This window comes from Anser brachyrhynchus (genome assembly GCF_964034855.1).
Source record: "Anser brachyrhynchus genome assembly, chromosome: 16".
Classification (NCBI taxonomy): Eukaryota; Metazoa; Chordata; class Aves; order Anseriformes; family Anatidae; genus Anser; species Anser brachyrhynchus.
In genome coordinates this window covers 8382189-8398453 of record NC_137734.1, presented here as the reverse complement: position 1 = coordinate 8398453, position 16265 = coordinate 8382189, and the positions used below count along the sequence as shown (strand labels likewise).

The 16265-nt window shown below is 39.9% G+C and overlaps 1 protein-coding gene and 1 long non-coding RNA gene across 2 annotated transcripts in view; one reads left to right on the top strand and one right to left on the bottom strand.

Moving 5' to 3' along the window:
* The window catches only part of LOC308178892, a 35253-nt gene extending 21280 nt beyond the window's left edge, over window positions 1–13973 (top strand). Inside the window, exons 2-3 of the long non-coding RNA XR_013940020.1 lie at window positions 8410–8543; window positions 9101–13973. This is a non-coding gene — a long non-coding RNA (uncharacterized lncRNA). The remainder of the gene's footprint in view (window positions 1–8409; window positions 8544–9100) is intronic.
* Window positions 10139–16265, bottom strand: part of KCNG1 (potassium voltage-gated channel modifier subfamily G member 1) — an 8371-nt gene continuing 2244 nt past the window's right edge. The window contains 1 exon segment of the mRNA XM_080558103.1: window positions 10139–16197. Within this exon segment, the coding sequence (XP_080414229.1) occupies window positions 15342–16197 (856 nt within the window). The 3' untranslated portion in view covers window positions 10139–15341.

Below are 16265 nucleotides of genomic sequence, written 5' to 3'. Positions count from 1 at the left end.
TAAATGCATGGGGTTTAAATGTCTCTGTGCAGTGTCTATATCATGTAGAGATATAACATGGTATTTCTATCTTCCATGTCTATGATTTTTTAAAATATATATTTGTTGGTGTCTGTTTTTATATAAAAACATGAAATACGTGGAAATAAATAATTTTCACTATTAAACAACCAAGAAATTTTGGAATGACTGCTTAATTGTGCAAGTGATAATTGAGAATTACTTCTAATTATTACAGCCTTGAGAATGACCTAGCACAAGAGTCTAGTGTTGAAAGTTTTTACTCATTCTCCTAACTGGCCAACATAAATTGAAATAATACATGTGGTGGGTTTAAAAAAATAAACAACAAAAAACAACACAACAATAACTGTTAATCTCTAGCTGGTCAGTAGCACTATTAAACTCATCATAGGGAATTGCCAAGGACAAGTCCACGCCGACAAGACTTTCAGTCAACATCTTCCAGCTTCTTTCAGCAGCACTGTGTATTTCGGAAAGAGAAGTGCTCACTGCGAGTAACAGTCAGGGTAGAACTACTACCAAAGTGACAGAGAAAACCAGACTAAAATCTGTTGTCAGATTTTCTTTAGAGCCAAAGGCAGACCTAAGATTCTGTCGTATTTCCACAGGGTGCTCTTAAGCTTTGGTGACTCCTCACTAGCTTAGGTAGGAAAGCCAAAGCTGAAGGGTTTTTCAAGATGTGCTTGAATGTGACCACCAAGTGTAGTTTACGTGTAGTTCCTGTATAATCGACCACTTCATTCCTTTCATACCATGATCTTTACAGGCCTAGTTTCTCTGGATTTTGGTAATTTTGATAATAGTGCCCACAGTCTTAAGAAATTGAGTACGTGATGTATTTGAGTAAAATCAGTTTTTGTGTAATTGGAATATTAAATACCATGAAGGTTAGTCTGTGACTAGGGAGTTTCAGGTGTATTTGAGGTACTTACATACCTGTCAAGAACCTCAAACGCCAGCCATCCTCATCTGTGGGCTGGCAACAAGTGTTTGCTTCAGCTTGTACAGCAAAAGTGAAGTTATGCCATAGTAATTATCTTATTAATAAATATGTGGGTTTCCTTAAATTTCTAAGGAGGAAAACAGCACTTGTCATGACTAACCTTTGCATTATACGAGAGCGAAAAAAAATACTACTGATAATTTGGTCATACCTTCTTTTATTTTAAAGTGGCTTACTACAATTTGGCACAGGAATTGAACAGGAAACAACTTCCTGTTGGATATTTAGGATAATGACAAGTGGTTGCAGCGTTTGTTCGGAATTGCTGCCTTTGAATCCCCATGTAGGTCTGTGGGAGAGCTTTATGGTTCAGGTACAGACTTAAGTATCTAAACTTGTTTTGTCCTGGGACATGGTTGTTATTTCAAAGCAGAGTAAATCAAGCTGGTCTAGCTTTCAGGGAAGTCTAAAAAGTATTTCATATAAAGCATTGATGTGTCTTGATAAGCTAAAAGCCTTATTTTGGTGGCAGGAGCCTCTCGTCTCAAAACTCCAACAAATTCAGTACTGATCTAAAACTGAAATGTATAAGTAAAAATAAAACTAATAATATTGTTAGACAAATCTTTAAGGGACTATGTCCGAAAGAAGTTCTCAGAGTTCATGTACTGGAATTTTAGGTGTGTGAACACCTAGCATATTCTTATGCTATTTGCAAGCATAATTTTGAGTTAAAATTTAACTGTTCAGAACAAAACTATGCACTTGGTGCTTGAAATACTGCAAGCACAAGTTTATCTTTTTCTCTTTTTTAATATGAAAGTCCTAAGCTGTCGTTTGTAAAAACTATATAAAAAAAATTTTAAGGGTGTTTGCTAGGTGGCACTGCAAGTTAGTAAAACGAATCATTCCCTAGTCTGTAAAGATGCAATTCAACCTTAGTAAGAGCTGAGGCGCATTTGTAGCAATACAAAATTATACATTTCTTTTGAAAAAAGACCAATGAATTTCTTTGGAAAACAAGAACTGAACTTGCAGACCTGATGCATCAGAACAAGACCATCTGATGTGTCTGTGCCTGGAGCTCAGAAACGCTCCTGTGGTAATAAAACTGGATTGTGAGCCTTAGTGTCCCACATAGTGCTGTGGGAATATATATTTTTTTTATGTCTGTCTTCAGTGTTTAAAAGCTAAAATAAAAAGAAAAAAGCCTACAGGTGTGTTCAGTACAAATGTACGTGAACTTACTGACAGCAAACCTACATCCTCTGCAGAAACTTCAGATCACAAATCAACAGCTGGCTGTGCCTCTTCTAGCTCTCTAAAAAACGCTGTAAGAAAAGTGATGGAACAAGGGGATCAGAACAAACACATTCATTTGTTTAAAGCTTCTATAACGATAAACATCTTTTAACTCAGGATTTATGTTAACACTTTGAAAGTTTTTCTCTTTATAATCTTCAGCTTCATGTGTGGGATATCTTTTAAGCTTGCATTCCTTTAAATCTGTGATTAAACATCTGCGTTATGCTAGCAGTGTGGAATCTGCCAGACCTCTTGGTCCCTTGATATAAATCAGATGATGTCTTGTGAGGTGGTGGCACTTGCATCAGTTTGAATAATTGTAATTTTCATTGAAATCAAGATGCTGGTTTGAAAACAGAAATGAAAAAATGGTGCATTTGGTATTTCCTACAGTAGACCATCACAGTATTACAGATGACATTACTTAAGTCATGTCCTGGTTAATTAGGTGAGTTCTTCATGAAACTGAGTCATTCTATCACCAGAGATTAAAGGCTTGCTTATCACTGTGTATTTTAGAAGGAGTCGAGTCATTACAGTGTCAGCGTGAACTTTATTCGTGTTGCTTAGTTTATGCATGCATCTGACTTAATAGCACGAAGCAGAATTAAAAAGAAAAAAAAAGGAGAACAGTGGGTACTGTAATGTTTTGATAAAATTGCCAGCTGGGTTCAGCCAATGTGTGTGTAGTCCAGGGCAGTGTTCTCGGCTGGTGGTCTGTAAAAGAGTAGTGTCTTGTAAGACATCAGAAGATGATCTTTAAAGTGACTGGGGAAAAAAAGTGTACGTGTTCCAGTATATTTGAAATGCAGCAAGACCACTCTAAGGGAAAAAGAATCCACTGTTAAGACACCCCCCCCCCCCCAACAGCAACAACTAATTTCTCCAAAGGATCATTAGGCTTTTCCTTTTACTAGGCATTATTATCTGTGACTTTTTAGCAACTCTTGAAAAGATTTTTGTTCATGCAGACAAAAGTTTATAAGGAGTTAGACGTCAGATTTTTAAAAACAAAGCTTACAATTTAAAAAGATATTCACATTTTTGATGTCAGATGTTACTTTTAATCAAACCTTATAAAATTATTTTAAAATACAGAAAGATAACTAATAGCTGTCCATGATTTACATCTTTGTAATAGCTAATCATAAGCTACATTTACTCCTGGTTCACCGTTAATGTTCATGCTGACCGGTTTCACGTATAGAAAGTTTAGTCCTAATGACATTCTTACAAAGTCTGCGTTGCAAGACTGCTGAAGTTCCTGGGTGCTGTATTATTGTTTTTGCAAGATTTCCACCTGAAGCTCCTCCATTAGTGTCTGCTCATGTCAGTGGAAAATCTTGGAAGAGCTGTGGATCAGAATGTAACAAGGATTTGCTTTTTCTTCTGGAATAAGAGTATGTTCAGCCCCTGCATTCCTTTCTGTATGACACTGGAAGCTTTTGCCTTTTATTCCCATGTGATCACCTAATACTAATAAAAGGTGGCAGCTGTTTCATGTGGGAGAAGGCAAAGGGATTGACCTACACAGGTCACATTTATCTGAGATCATCTGAGAAGTGCTCCTATCTGAGGGAGGGAACTAAAGAGAAATAATATAATGTCATCTTTTCATTTACAACCCCTTTTTTGTATGTTTCAGAAGGAACAATTACTTTGTAAAATGCCTTACAGCTTGCAGCTGTCACGTAGAGACAAAGATCTTAAATAGCATTGCTGGTTAGTAAAGCAAATATGCTGAAACAAAGCTTAAAAAGGAAATTCCTCAGCTTCACTTGTTTTTGCTGTAGGCAGTGAATTGGTTTCTTGAAAGTGCTGATAATGAGAAGACGCTCATCTTTCGATTACTGGTCCGAAGTAATCTGCAATTTGGCTGCAGTTTTCTGAAGTCTTTTGGTGAAAAACAGGAGAGGCTTAAACAGGAACAGCATACTCTATAGTTGAGAATTATTGCTGGGGCAAACAGGCTACATTTGGGGAGATTGTTCGCAGTTACTTGTTCAGCAATACGAAACTTTGCTGCCTATTGGCAGGTGATTTCGCCACAAAGAACGTGCTGGGTGTTACCTGTTCTACAGGCATCAGAAGTGTGGATCCATTTTAGTGAATGCAAACTGAAGTGCACAAGCTGCATGCTCTGGGTTGTGGTGACAAGCCCTCACAACAGTGGAGCTGTGTGTGTAACTTCACTGCTGAAACCAAAACGTAACCACCAGATCCACGTTTGCAGAGCTTGCTTATAAAGATAATTGCTATGTGAGAAGTCTCGCAAATGCTGCAAAGTGTTAGATGGAAATAAAGAGGAAGATCATCTTTCTTATGCTGGTCTGAGTTCTCCTGCAGAACCCTGCCTTGCTGGAAGGAAGAATCAGTCACTGCACACTGAGCAGGTTATTTCAAAACTTGGACCCACGCTGAACAAAAAAGGTGGAGCCTGAAGTGGTACAAGAAGTTCGATAAAACCAAACTGGGTTGCTTGGTTTGATTACAAGACTGCTGCCAGAAATAACTGAGTAGTTTTCAAATGGCAGGTTTGAATAAAAAGAAGTTACTTTGTTAAAGAGAGTAGCTGGGACAAGAAGAAAGAGAGGCAAAAATGAAAAGCAGCAATAACTGTGGCTAGAGACTGGTGTTCCTCAGAGGAAGTACTAGTTCTTTGAATTTCTAGTGGGCATGATAGCGTCATACATTTCGTCCTACAGACTAACAGAAGAGTAAAATATTAACGTGTTAGGGTAGCAAAGTTTAGAGCAGTTAGCAAACATCAACATAAACCACGGGAAAACACACACACACACAGACTGGTTTGTGGTTAATACCTTCTGTGGTTTCTGTTACCACTGGTTAAAGGTACCAGCCCCTCTGCTTACCTTATACCACAGCTTCAAGAGCTTTGTGGGGAAAATAAATACAGCACAGGAAAAGAAGCAGTGTATGCTTAGAACCTATGGTTAGGAAGGAGGTGCAAAAACTTCCTAGAGCTTTCTCCTTGAATAGCTGAGTTGTCCAAAGGAGTGATGATTTTGTGAATAATGTAAAAGACTGAGAAGAAACCCAAAGTTTCTGCTAAGTTTTGGCTGTGCACCTGAGCAAATCACTCTACCCCGGCTCCCTGTAGTGTACCTGTGGTGTGTTTAAATCTTCCTCTAGTGATCAGATCCCAAGGGAGTATTTTGTTCTAGAACAGTTCTGAGATCTCAAATCCACAGGTTTTGTGACTTGGACAAGCAATGGGATATTGTATCTCCTCTGCTGGACACAGTGACATATGTTTGCCCACTTACAGTGTAAATATGGTATAACCTTTATTACGCAGTTAGAAGCTTGAACAATACAGCAGCAGAACAGCAACTGTTACGTTCTGGTCTATTTAGGAAAGGAAAGTGGCTTCTGTTTGCCTATTTTCTAGTCTTTTATCATTGGATCAAGTCATTTAATCTTGTCTTCAGAATATATTTCATACGGTTGATTCTGCCGACTCTAAAAGCCAACTGAAATTACTTGTGATGGTGCTGCTCTGACCTAATTTGCTCCTTTTTGTTGTGAAGTCGTTGCAATCCTTCTGTTTGATGCTGGTGGTAAAAAGTAGTGAAGAACAAAAAATAGCTTCCATCCAAAATGACACCTGCCGTGAAGTTATCAGAAAAGGAAATTGGTATAAATTTAGCCTGGTCTATTGCAACACAAGTTTCCCAGCCAGAAATATTCCTATTCTGTATCAGGCCTACTAATCACTATAGCATCTAGTGGAAGCTGCAGTCAGGCTACAGCTGCAGCCAGAATGAGGTTGGGAAGGCCTGCTGGGGCAGAGGCATCCCGGCCACAAAGCGATGCCCGTGGATTCAGCTGCAGCCTGGCAGGTGGGACGAGGGCTGCCTTCCTCAGGGACAGCGCCATTTGAACACCACGGAATAGGCCTCTGACACCCAGAGCTCAGGCGCTCTGATTCAAGAAATGAGAACAACTTGGACTTTATCCCTCAAAGAGTGCAAAATGTCTGCTCTTTGTCCTTCAGGTAAGTGCTTCTCACTGTCCCCTGTAGCTAGAGGAGAAAAAAGGGAGATGGATGTGGCTGGGGTGCTCAGACACCGGGGTGATGGGGGCAGTGGGCCTTTGGTGAGCCTGGACACGTGCATCAGCTCTGAGTTTTGCTGACGGGAGCCTTCATCATCGTTCCCTGCAGGAAGAAACCTGCTGCCAATGTTCTTGTGGTTTCCCGGTGCCCGCGGCGCGAGGCCCTCCCGTGCTCATAAGCTGCAGATTTGCTCACAAGGTGTTCGTGCTGTTGCTAGGAGACTGAATCTCGGCTCGCAAGGAAAGGTTATGTCCAAATTTAAAATGGCTCCTCTCGTGTGTTTGGCTGGGAAATGAAGTTTCTGGTACAGACGGGCATTCACCTGCTCGTGAATAGCGAAAGGAAGTTCTTACGTCATGAAATAGATTTCTAACCTCACAATATAAGGGTCTGAAACTTAAAAAAGACAGACTTGTGTTTACATGTATGTACACAAATGGATGTGCACGCATGGAGCACAGGCGTATTACACATACTGTGTGACAGGACCGTAAGTTTTGGGTGGAATTTATAGAAATCCTTTCCAGGATGTGCATATTGTCCATTTCAAACACGCTTGTGAAACTCTGCTCTTGGTTTCTATTTTATTACTGTACCTGTGGTAGTAACAGGTGTATCGATAGTTAAAACGTTTTAAAAGCCCTTTTAGGTGTCCTTTTAATGAAACTGAATTTGTTTGTTATGTGTCTGTATTGTCCTGCCCCTCAGATGAGAGCACCAGCAGCTTCCTCAGCACTCAGAACCCCAGTGCTCGTCTTTGAATCACTCCCTCCATTGATCCAATCCAGCGAATATCTGAATATTGACACTTTGCTTTTTAAACAATAATTTATTTTTTATCCTTTGCTTTCTGCCCAAAGCTCTGAGTTATGGCCTTTTCATCTCCTGCCTTGATTACTGTTAAGCTCCTTCTCTACTAATATATCTTTAATGCCATGTTACAGTCCATTTAAAGCACCATTATGAGATGGTTTCTTGAGTGCAGTCACCTTGATCAGTTCTTCGGTTTTCATAGTGATAAGCTTAAATTTCGTGTTCTTATCTTGTCAGTCTTTTAAATCAGTGATCATTTTGTAGATTTTTATCATGTTTCCTTTTTTATTTCCTTTTCCTCTGTACTGTGGTTAAAAATAGTGACAGAACTGATGTACAATACTTCTAAAAAAAAAAAAAAAAAGGCCATTCTAGTACAATGTGAAAATTACTAAGAATACTGAAGGCTTTACATTTTTGCAGAGTATAGACATTGGGGGAGACTCCTTTCTAACATCCTGGTGCTGCCGAGTGCTGTATATGCCAGAGACAGATAAACTTGAACAGAAGGGAGAAGTTTTGTGACTTTTCCTGGCATAGTGCAAGATTGCAGAGACTCTGAAACAGCTTCCTTTTAGTCTTTCCATTATTAATTTCAGGTAATACTCACGGCTGTGATTAATACCACTGACCTCATGGCTGGGCAGGCTTCTGCTTTAGAGCAGGGCTGTGTCTGTGCCTGATATTCTTCCAGGCGAAGACTGAAGCTTTTTGATCATGGAGACTTTCTACCTGTGAGGTATCGCCTCAAGCTGCTGGGGGAACTGGTGCTTTCTGGCTGGAGATGGTGCCCTAGACTTGTCTGTGTGACATGACTGCTTTCAGTTTTCCTTTACCTACCAACAAATCAATATCAGGAAGAGGCCGACAGCCTTTCTTCCACACCAGAGCTGCTATTGCAAAGGGTCTTGTTCAGGTGTTTCTCTCAACATCAACAGACTTCCGCTCCCCTGGGCACCTTGTCCTCTCTTGTGGCTCTCGGTGTGATCCGTGTTGCTGTGATGCCCGCAGGGTGCTTCCAGTGGGAAGGTGAGGCAGGCAAGGGTGAGCTGTGCTGCAAGCAATTATGTTACAGGTGTCCCTGGTTGCTTGCAGATCTAACAGCCTGCTCTGGCGAATGAGAGTCCACATGTGCAGAAGGCAAGCTAAGGAAGGAATTGAATATTTGCCTCTATATTTCACAAGCAATTTCTTATTTTTTTTATACATCTTTTTAACGATGACTGGTGCGAACTGATGCTTTTAGGACAGGGTTCCTGGGACTTAGAAGTGAACTGCCGGGAGCGGCCCGTAGATGGCAACGTAAGATCCTTGAATTGGGCACATTCTGCGGTCTAAGCTGATGAAAACCCGTTATCTTAACCAAACGCTGACGCACAGGTAGGATTTATACTGTTTATCATTAACTTGACTCTGCTGCAGAATTCACCAGTGTGGTCTAGCAGAATTGACCATTCCATCCTTCGTGGCTGCATTTTGATGCTAAAACTTTTATAGTTAGAAATACAGTTGTATTCAAAGACAGCAAATAATGATAAATTTTGGTTTATAGGGAAAACTTTGACTTTGCATATCATATGCAAAAATTTAAATATGCATCATGGTCTTGTGCAAGTGCTTGAAGTACTTTAGCTGTGGGCCAGAGTTACTGTTGTCAGTAGGAAGAGCAAGGAGTCAGTGGGAAAAAATCCACAGATCTATGCACGTCACACCAAGAAGAATATTTTATTAATGAATTTTAGGGTATACAGAAGCCCGTATGTTGGGATGCCAACTATTGTTGCTGGTGCTGCTTTTCTGATCCCATCAAATCATGTTTGTTTTCATTCTGTGATAGCCGTATTGAATTTGTGCTCTCTGCTTTCACCTAACTAAAAGATAACTTCACCCAATTATTGTGCCACATGATACTCTGCAGTCTTAATTTCCCCACTCAGGTTGTCCCCTGAAGCATTCCTCTCAATAATCAAAGACACCTGCAATTCCACAGCGTTGGATCTGATTTGCTTGATTTCCCAAGATGTGCTTCTATTTTTGAGTGATACTGAGTCGTCTTTTCCTTGCTTGGCCTGAGAACCGCTACTGATATAAAAGCTCTCGATGATATTATTCAGTTTCTTCATGACATGAAGTGTTTCACTAATGAAAATGAGCAGCATTACTTCAATGTATTGTTCAGTAATTGTGTGTCAAAACTTTACCTCTCTATATAATTACGTATAGGAGCTCATGCTAGCCCACACAACTTTGTTCTTGTGGTAGGCACCCGTTTAAATTACAGTGTTATACTGAGCAGAAAGATAAACATTACTATACTCACTGACCACTTAACTCGAATGATTGAGAGCTGTAAAATTATCTGTCTAGTTTTGGAAACAAGCAGCCTTGGGTTTTAATTCTAATCTCCAGATGAGGGCTGGAAACTGCTTGTATTCCAGGTCAGTCTAATTATTGTAGTTAAAGCCCTGTTTTTCTGGACCCACAATGAATGTAGGGAAAAAATTATGAATGTAATTAAGTATGGCTACAAAACTGCAGTCATTAAATAGGATACCTGATAAAGGAGAAGCTGAAACCTCATCTTGGCAGCACTACATGTGTTTATGTGCCCTAGCTGACTTCAGTGTTGCACAAGGCTGTTCAACTTGTCACAAGGGCTACAGGGATAATGAATGAATATTTATAAAGTGTAGCAAATATTCTCTAATTACCCTAATTGGCCTACTGTGTTTCCAGTTATGGCAGAACTTTATTTCTGTTCAAGTGACGTTTGCTTCTGGATTAGTTCCCACAGGCAAAGAGAAAGTAAAACCCTGTTGGACAGGGCAGAAACGTCCCCTGATGCTATGATTGTGCAGTTTCTTCAACCTGCTTTTGGCAGGGCTAATAGCACTCCTGATACCTTTAGTGAATTCTAGGGATTATTTCAGAAGACACGAGATGCTGGAAAATGACAAAGAAAAACAACAAGCGAAAAGGGAGGAAGTTCTGATTTTATTGTTAATAATTAATAGGCCAAACTCGGAACATTTTCAGTTTGGCAGTGCAGTGCAGGCAATATTGTTCTTGACTTTATTTGTGGTATACGAATTTATCCTAATTTGTGGTGTGTGACTTTACGTAGTCCTATACAGTGACTGACTGATGCCAGACAAGGAATACTGTCCTAAGGACTTACACTCTAAAGTTACAAGACGAGACAGAACATGCACAAAGCTTAAGTGCTGCGGTGAGGTGGAAGTTTTGGATCTAAACCAGTCTTATTTGCTTTCCTGTCCTTTTTATGTGGTCATTACTAGGTTAGGAACACTGAGATCATTACCAGTGCTGAAATGGGATTATGAAATGCCATACAAGAAGTGGTAAATGAGTGGGTAAATCTAGTGTTAAGCATTTTCTATGTTAGCAATAGAACTTCTGAAGGTATTTTTGTTGCTGGGGGTGACATTCATCCACTGTCGTGAACTCTAGTTCAGGCCTTCAGTTCTGTCTAGCTTTTGTAGATTGCACTCTCTTGTGTTCTCTAGATGGCCTATGGGATACCACAGTTCCACCATTTCAGAATACATTGTACTTTAGGCATTTTTTTTCTGTATTTTTGGTACCCATATCATCTTCTGGATAAATAGATACTAAATTCCTGTTAAATCTCACACAAGGGAGCCAACAGAACTATTAACCTGGAAAGAACTAGGCCATGAACCATTGTAGCACTGACTGATGCACAAGCAGAGACTGATGTCCCAGTCTTCAAAGTCACATTTGTCACTTTTACTTCTAATTTCTGCTTAAACAGAGTCAATTAAATCTGTAGGTTTAGAAGCATCCACTCCAGTTTTCAGCCTGTTACAAACCTGAGAGAGGGATGTGAACATTTATGGCTTTGTTAAAGAAGTATGTTCTTTTCCTCTTGTTTTAATTTACTGGTCTTGTTTCTTAACTAAGCTAAAAGAAAAACCAAATCAGTAATTGGGAGGAACAGAACTGTTTCAGTCAGGCACGAGCTGCCAAGAACCATATTTGCCACTGCCATTGTTTCACACTGATCTCGGCCAAGACCAAGCTGACCTCTCTGGCCCAGGATTCTGGGTGCTGCTTCCTATTTCTTGGTCCCCACAGGTAGCGAATGAGACACAGAAAGGACAAATAATGTAGAGTTAGTGCTGGAAGATATCGGTGGGTCTGTGCAATTCAAGATTAAGGCTCCAATTCATCTGACCTAACATTGGCCTTTTAACGAGACACCTGAACTAGGGATCTGGTTCATTCTAGGCACCCTCTGTTTAAAAAATAAAGAATGGGGAAGACTGCACATCTGCCAGTGGTGAGTCAGATCTTCCAGCAAACAGGCTGTTGCTTCAGGTGCTTTGGTAAGTGCCTAACGTGAATTTTGACTCTGAGCCTCAGTCCATAGCCTGGAGGGGGAAGACTGAGCGGAAAGCTTTTGTTCAGAGAGACTCCTGTGAAACTTTGGTTTAGTAACACCACAGAGCTATAGCAGTAGGAACGAGAACCTTCTACAGCAAAACTTCTTTGCTTTTGCATCAGCCTGAATACCCAGTTAAATTCTACCCACACAAGTCATGAATGTAGAGAGCATGCCAGCTTTCCTTCCCAGACGTGTATCTGATGATGTGCAAATTCATGATTCAGTTCTGCATAATTGTTGGTATCGCTTAATTGGACTTGCTAAAGCCTCTGACTGTTCTGTAACACTACTAAAGCCTCTGACTATGGAAATCTGAAGTACTGAATTACAGTGGGAAAAACAAAGGAGCAATGATTTTATCCCATTTATTATTGTTTTTTGAGGACATGCAGATGAAGAAGGGACAGATTTTGGAACAAATAATTTAATACAACACCTTTACCTGGAAGTTCTGGTTTTATTAGGGATTTTTCTTGTCATCAATCTCCACACATCCTTCCAGTTCTTTTCTGAAACCTGTTAGTTTCTTTGATTAAATGGTTAAAATTGTTTTTGAGGTTATGTCCCAATTAACAGGTCAGCAACTGATTGTGACTCTTGGGACAACGTGCAAGAAAGTTTTCCCTATTCAAACTCCTGAACTGGTACCTAGATTTTTCTATACTGAGAATTTTATTTCTTAATAAATGCATTTTTTTTTTCACAGCCAGCATGCTTCAGCTAGTGATACTTACAGCCCAAACTCTCTCTCAACTGTTGCTCATTTCTCATGAGGATCCCAGGTTGTCATGCCTGCCTGTAGCATGTCTGAGTTTCTCTGTACCTTAAGAAGGACATGGAAGTGAAAGGAGAACCTAACACTTTATTAATCAAAACCAATACAGCTGCTGCTGTTTGAATTCATACTGTACATATTTCTGCAGTATACACAGGTTAATATAAATAGCAATGTAAGCCTACCTCTATTGGAGACATGCACCACTCTTTATCAGTGGCAATTCAAACAATTCTTTTGACTTCAGAAAAGCACAAAGTGTTTTTATTGGGACTTTCTTGTTGACTGCACATGCTGTTAAAATGCAAAAAAGGAGTGATAGCTGACTTGGTAGCTGTCAGCTGTGTCACTAGAAACAGCCAGCTTTTGAATCAACGCATAATTTTCATGAATTTGACTAAAATTTCAGATAATGTGCTGTAAGGAGGCATAATCGTGTTAAACGTTCAGCCTTCACAGTAGAAGCTGGAACGCAGCATGTGGGTTTCATACTAATCTTGTGCTCTTAAGACGTATAGCTGGTTTTATTTAGCTTAAGGACTACAGTATGCATTACCTTGTGTAAAACATAAGCAAGTTTGTTACAGTGATTCACAGTGAAACATGTTGGTATGCTTACAAGAGATGTGTTGCCAAGCTCAAAATTACATAGGGGTGCATCCTGGAAGGCTAATTTGTTCCTGGCTCAGGCAGAACTCCCAACAGGCAAGATGCTTTCACAGGTTTGCTCAACCAACACCCAAATTCAGGGTGATTTATTTATTTTTATATTTTTCTGGACAAGGACTTCAGAATCAAGCTATAATTCTGGCATAAAAATAAAGTGATACATGAAATTAATGAGTATTAACTCAATGTAAAGGCACTGAGAAAATGGACAGATCTTCAGCATTTATTAGCTAGGGGAAAAAAAAAGGAAGTAAGCTTAGGTTTTATTTGGTAAATCTTGATTTCTCCTTATATTCACTTACAGCTTCTCATTTCTGGCTCAGCCTGTCAAACACATTCTTAGATAAGCAACTGTTGCTCACAGGACTAATCTAATTACCGGCTCTTTTTATGACTGCTGACACAAAGGTAGAAGGATGTATAGCACTTGTGTTGAAGCCAATTCTACAGATGATCAAACATTTTTGAAATTAAGAGTATTTTGGATGGAAAACGTGTCCCTTTTTTTTTGTCACAATGTTCCTGTTTTTTGTCCAACTCTAATTAAAGCCGAAGAATAAGAGTGAAAAGCTGGTTGCATTCCTAGCTCTGGCACGTAATTAATTGCCAAGAGTTTAGACTGGGTATTTTAGCGCTGCAGTAAAGCTCCATAGGCACGTTTACCTATGACAGGCTGAAGAGTCTTAGATCCCTAATTATTTGTAGAGTGCATTTTTGCAAGTTTTGTAATTATTTCTTAAAAATAAGCATACCAAAACACCTTCAAATTATGTTTTAAAGACATTTGAACAGAAAACCAGTGTAACATGGACTTGAGCAAATAGCACAGGCTGAGGAACTTCCAGATCTCTCCCTAGCTGTTAACAGGTAATGAGGAAAAAAAAAAAAAGTGGAATTCATACATTTATCTTTTCTTTACCTCTGAGCACACATGAAGTCAAGCAATTGGATTTCACTCACTTTTTTAAAGTTCTGGAGTTTGTCTCCTGAGTTGTTATGTGAACCCGCCTCGTTCCCTCTAAAATAAATGGGAGGTCTGTCATTAATCTCCAGAGAAAGAGGTGCCAAAGCCGAGCGCCTCGCTGACCTGTGTACTCCCACTGGCTTCAGCAGGGGAACCTGGACCAAGACGTGTGTGGATGAATAATACACAGTTGTGCTTTAGGACCTAATTGCCTTTTCATAGCCTATTTAAAATTTTCTCTGGTACTGTGATGTCTGTAATAATGGTAAAGTTATAGTTAATTAAGTCTCAGGTCCCTCGTGATTGAGGACAGTAAAGTATAAAGCTGTCAGTACCCCCACTCCATGACTCAAATGATATTTTCTTTTTTTCATCATTGGCAACTTCCCACGACCATATATTTTCTGCTCCTTTTAAAGAACCAAATGCAGAATGTGAATGGGTAGCTGCAATATTGATTTGCCAAGTAATGGTAGGGTGTCCCCTGGAAACAGGCCTCTTTTAATTCTGTTTCGTATCTGAGGTAAAGTAAAAACATGGAAACAGATGGTAGGGAACGACTGGCATCTTATCATGCATATTTCATTTGATTTGCAGCTATTCTCCTCTTGATAATGCTAAATGCTACAAAACTCAAAAGACTTTGTTCCTTGGAATCCTGCATTCGGTGACATAGGATCAACGTTGAAACTTCATTTAAATTTTGAAGCTGTTGAGCTCTAAGTATTTACATCTTTAGCGAGGTTATGATACAAACAGTTTTATTCTTTTTTTTTCCTGTTACGTTTATGGCTGACTTACACAGAAATATACAGTTGGTGTTGTGAACGACAAATCTTAATGTTTTTAAGAGCACAATGGGACAAACAGCTGTGGTTATTTCCATCATACTCTGAGGCATTTTACTGGGAGAGAATTTAGCCATTAATTTTCTAGTATTTACATTATTTATATACAAGAAGACCAAGAAAAATGGCAGCCTGCTTAATGATTATATACATTGTGATTTGTTTGCAAAAAATGTGTATTACAAATGACAAAACAGCCTGTCAAGTACAGAATTATATGTTGTTCCTATTTTTGTCAGAGAACTTTCAATCCCTAAAATCCCACCGTATGATTTCAGTGAAAGATCTGTCCCAAACATTATACTGGGAAGGTCAGGGGGGAGAAACAACATAATAATAGCCTTCTTAAACCACATCAGTTCCTGGTTAATAGCCCCTTTTCTTCCTTTTAATATGAGGGTTACCTTTGTAAAATGCTTCCAAAGCAAATTAAAAGATGAAATCTGATACAACAAAACATTACTTGACAGGAGGAAAAATAGCAACTTAAATTTCATTCATTGTCCCTAGTCTCAGAAGAGAGACTGGGGAATAAAATATCACTCCCTTGTGATGCACTGCTTATCTGAGACTTTGTTTTTAATAAGAACTGTGCTCTCCTGTACATTATTCTTTCCTGTTCTTGCTTTAGCTCAATGTAGGACCGTGAAAACGTGTGGAAGATGGAAGTGACTGGAAATGCCATGAGGAGGATGCCACTCAGGATGCTGCTCAGTGCCACCACTTGGCCGGGAATGCTCCTGGGAACCATATCTCCGTAGCCTACCGTGGTCATGGTGATGACAGCCCACCAGTAGCACGCGGGGATGCTGGTAAACTCCTGCGAGTCCGCCATCTCGTTCTCGATGACATACAGGAGTGGTGCAAACAGTGCAATGGCCACACAGAGGAAGAGCAGCAGGAGACCAAACTCCCGGGTGCACCTGCGAGCGGTCAGCCCCAGCGTCTGCAGCCCCAGGGAGTGCCTGGCCAGCCGCATGACATAAAGAATCCTCAAGGCACGGAGTATACGGAGGACCAGACCTACTTTGTCCAGGTAGATGCTCCCAGAGCTGGGCTTTTTGTAGCCCACTGAAGTGGTATCTACTAGCAAAGTGATGTAATATGGCAGAATGGCTATGATGTCTATCAGGGTTAGCGGTCTTCTCAAAAATGCAAACTTGCTCTTTGCCTGGATGAATCTTAGCAGGAACTCCAGTGAAAACCATGCCACACAGACAGACTCCACAATGAAAATATTGTAGCACATCTGGGAACACTCACCCTGGAGGAAAGAGGAGGAGTTTGTAATCGGCACTTGGATAATAACTATTTTAGTTGGTACGGTGACAGAAAGAGAGTTTTGTGGGCTTTTTAAAACCCAAAATATTAAAGGAATTGAAGCTGTTGCTATGGGGAAACACATTGACAAATTGGA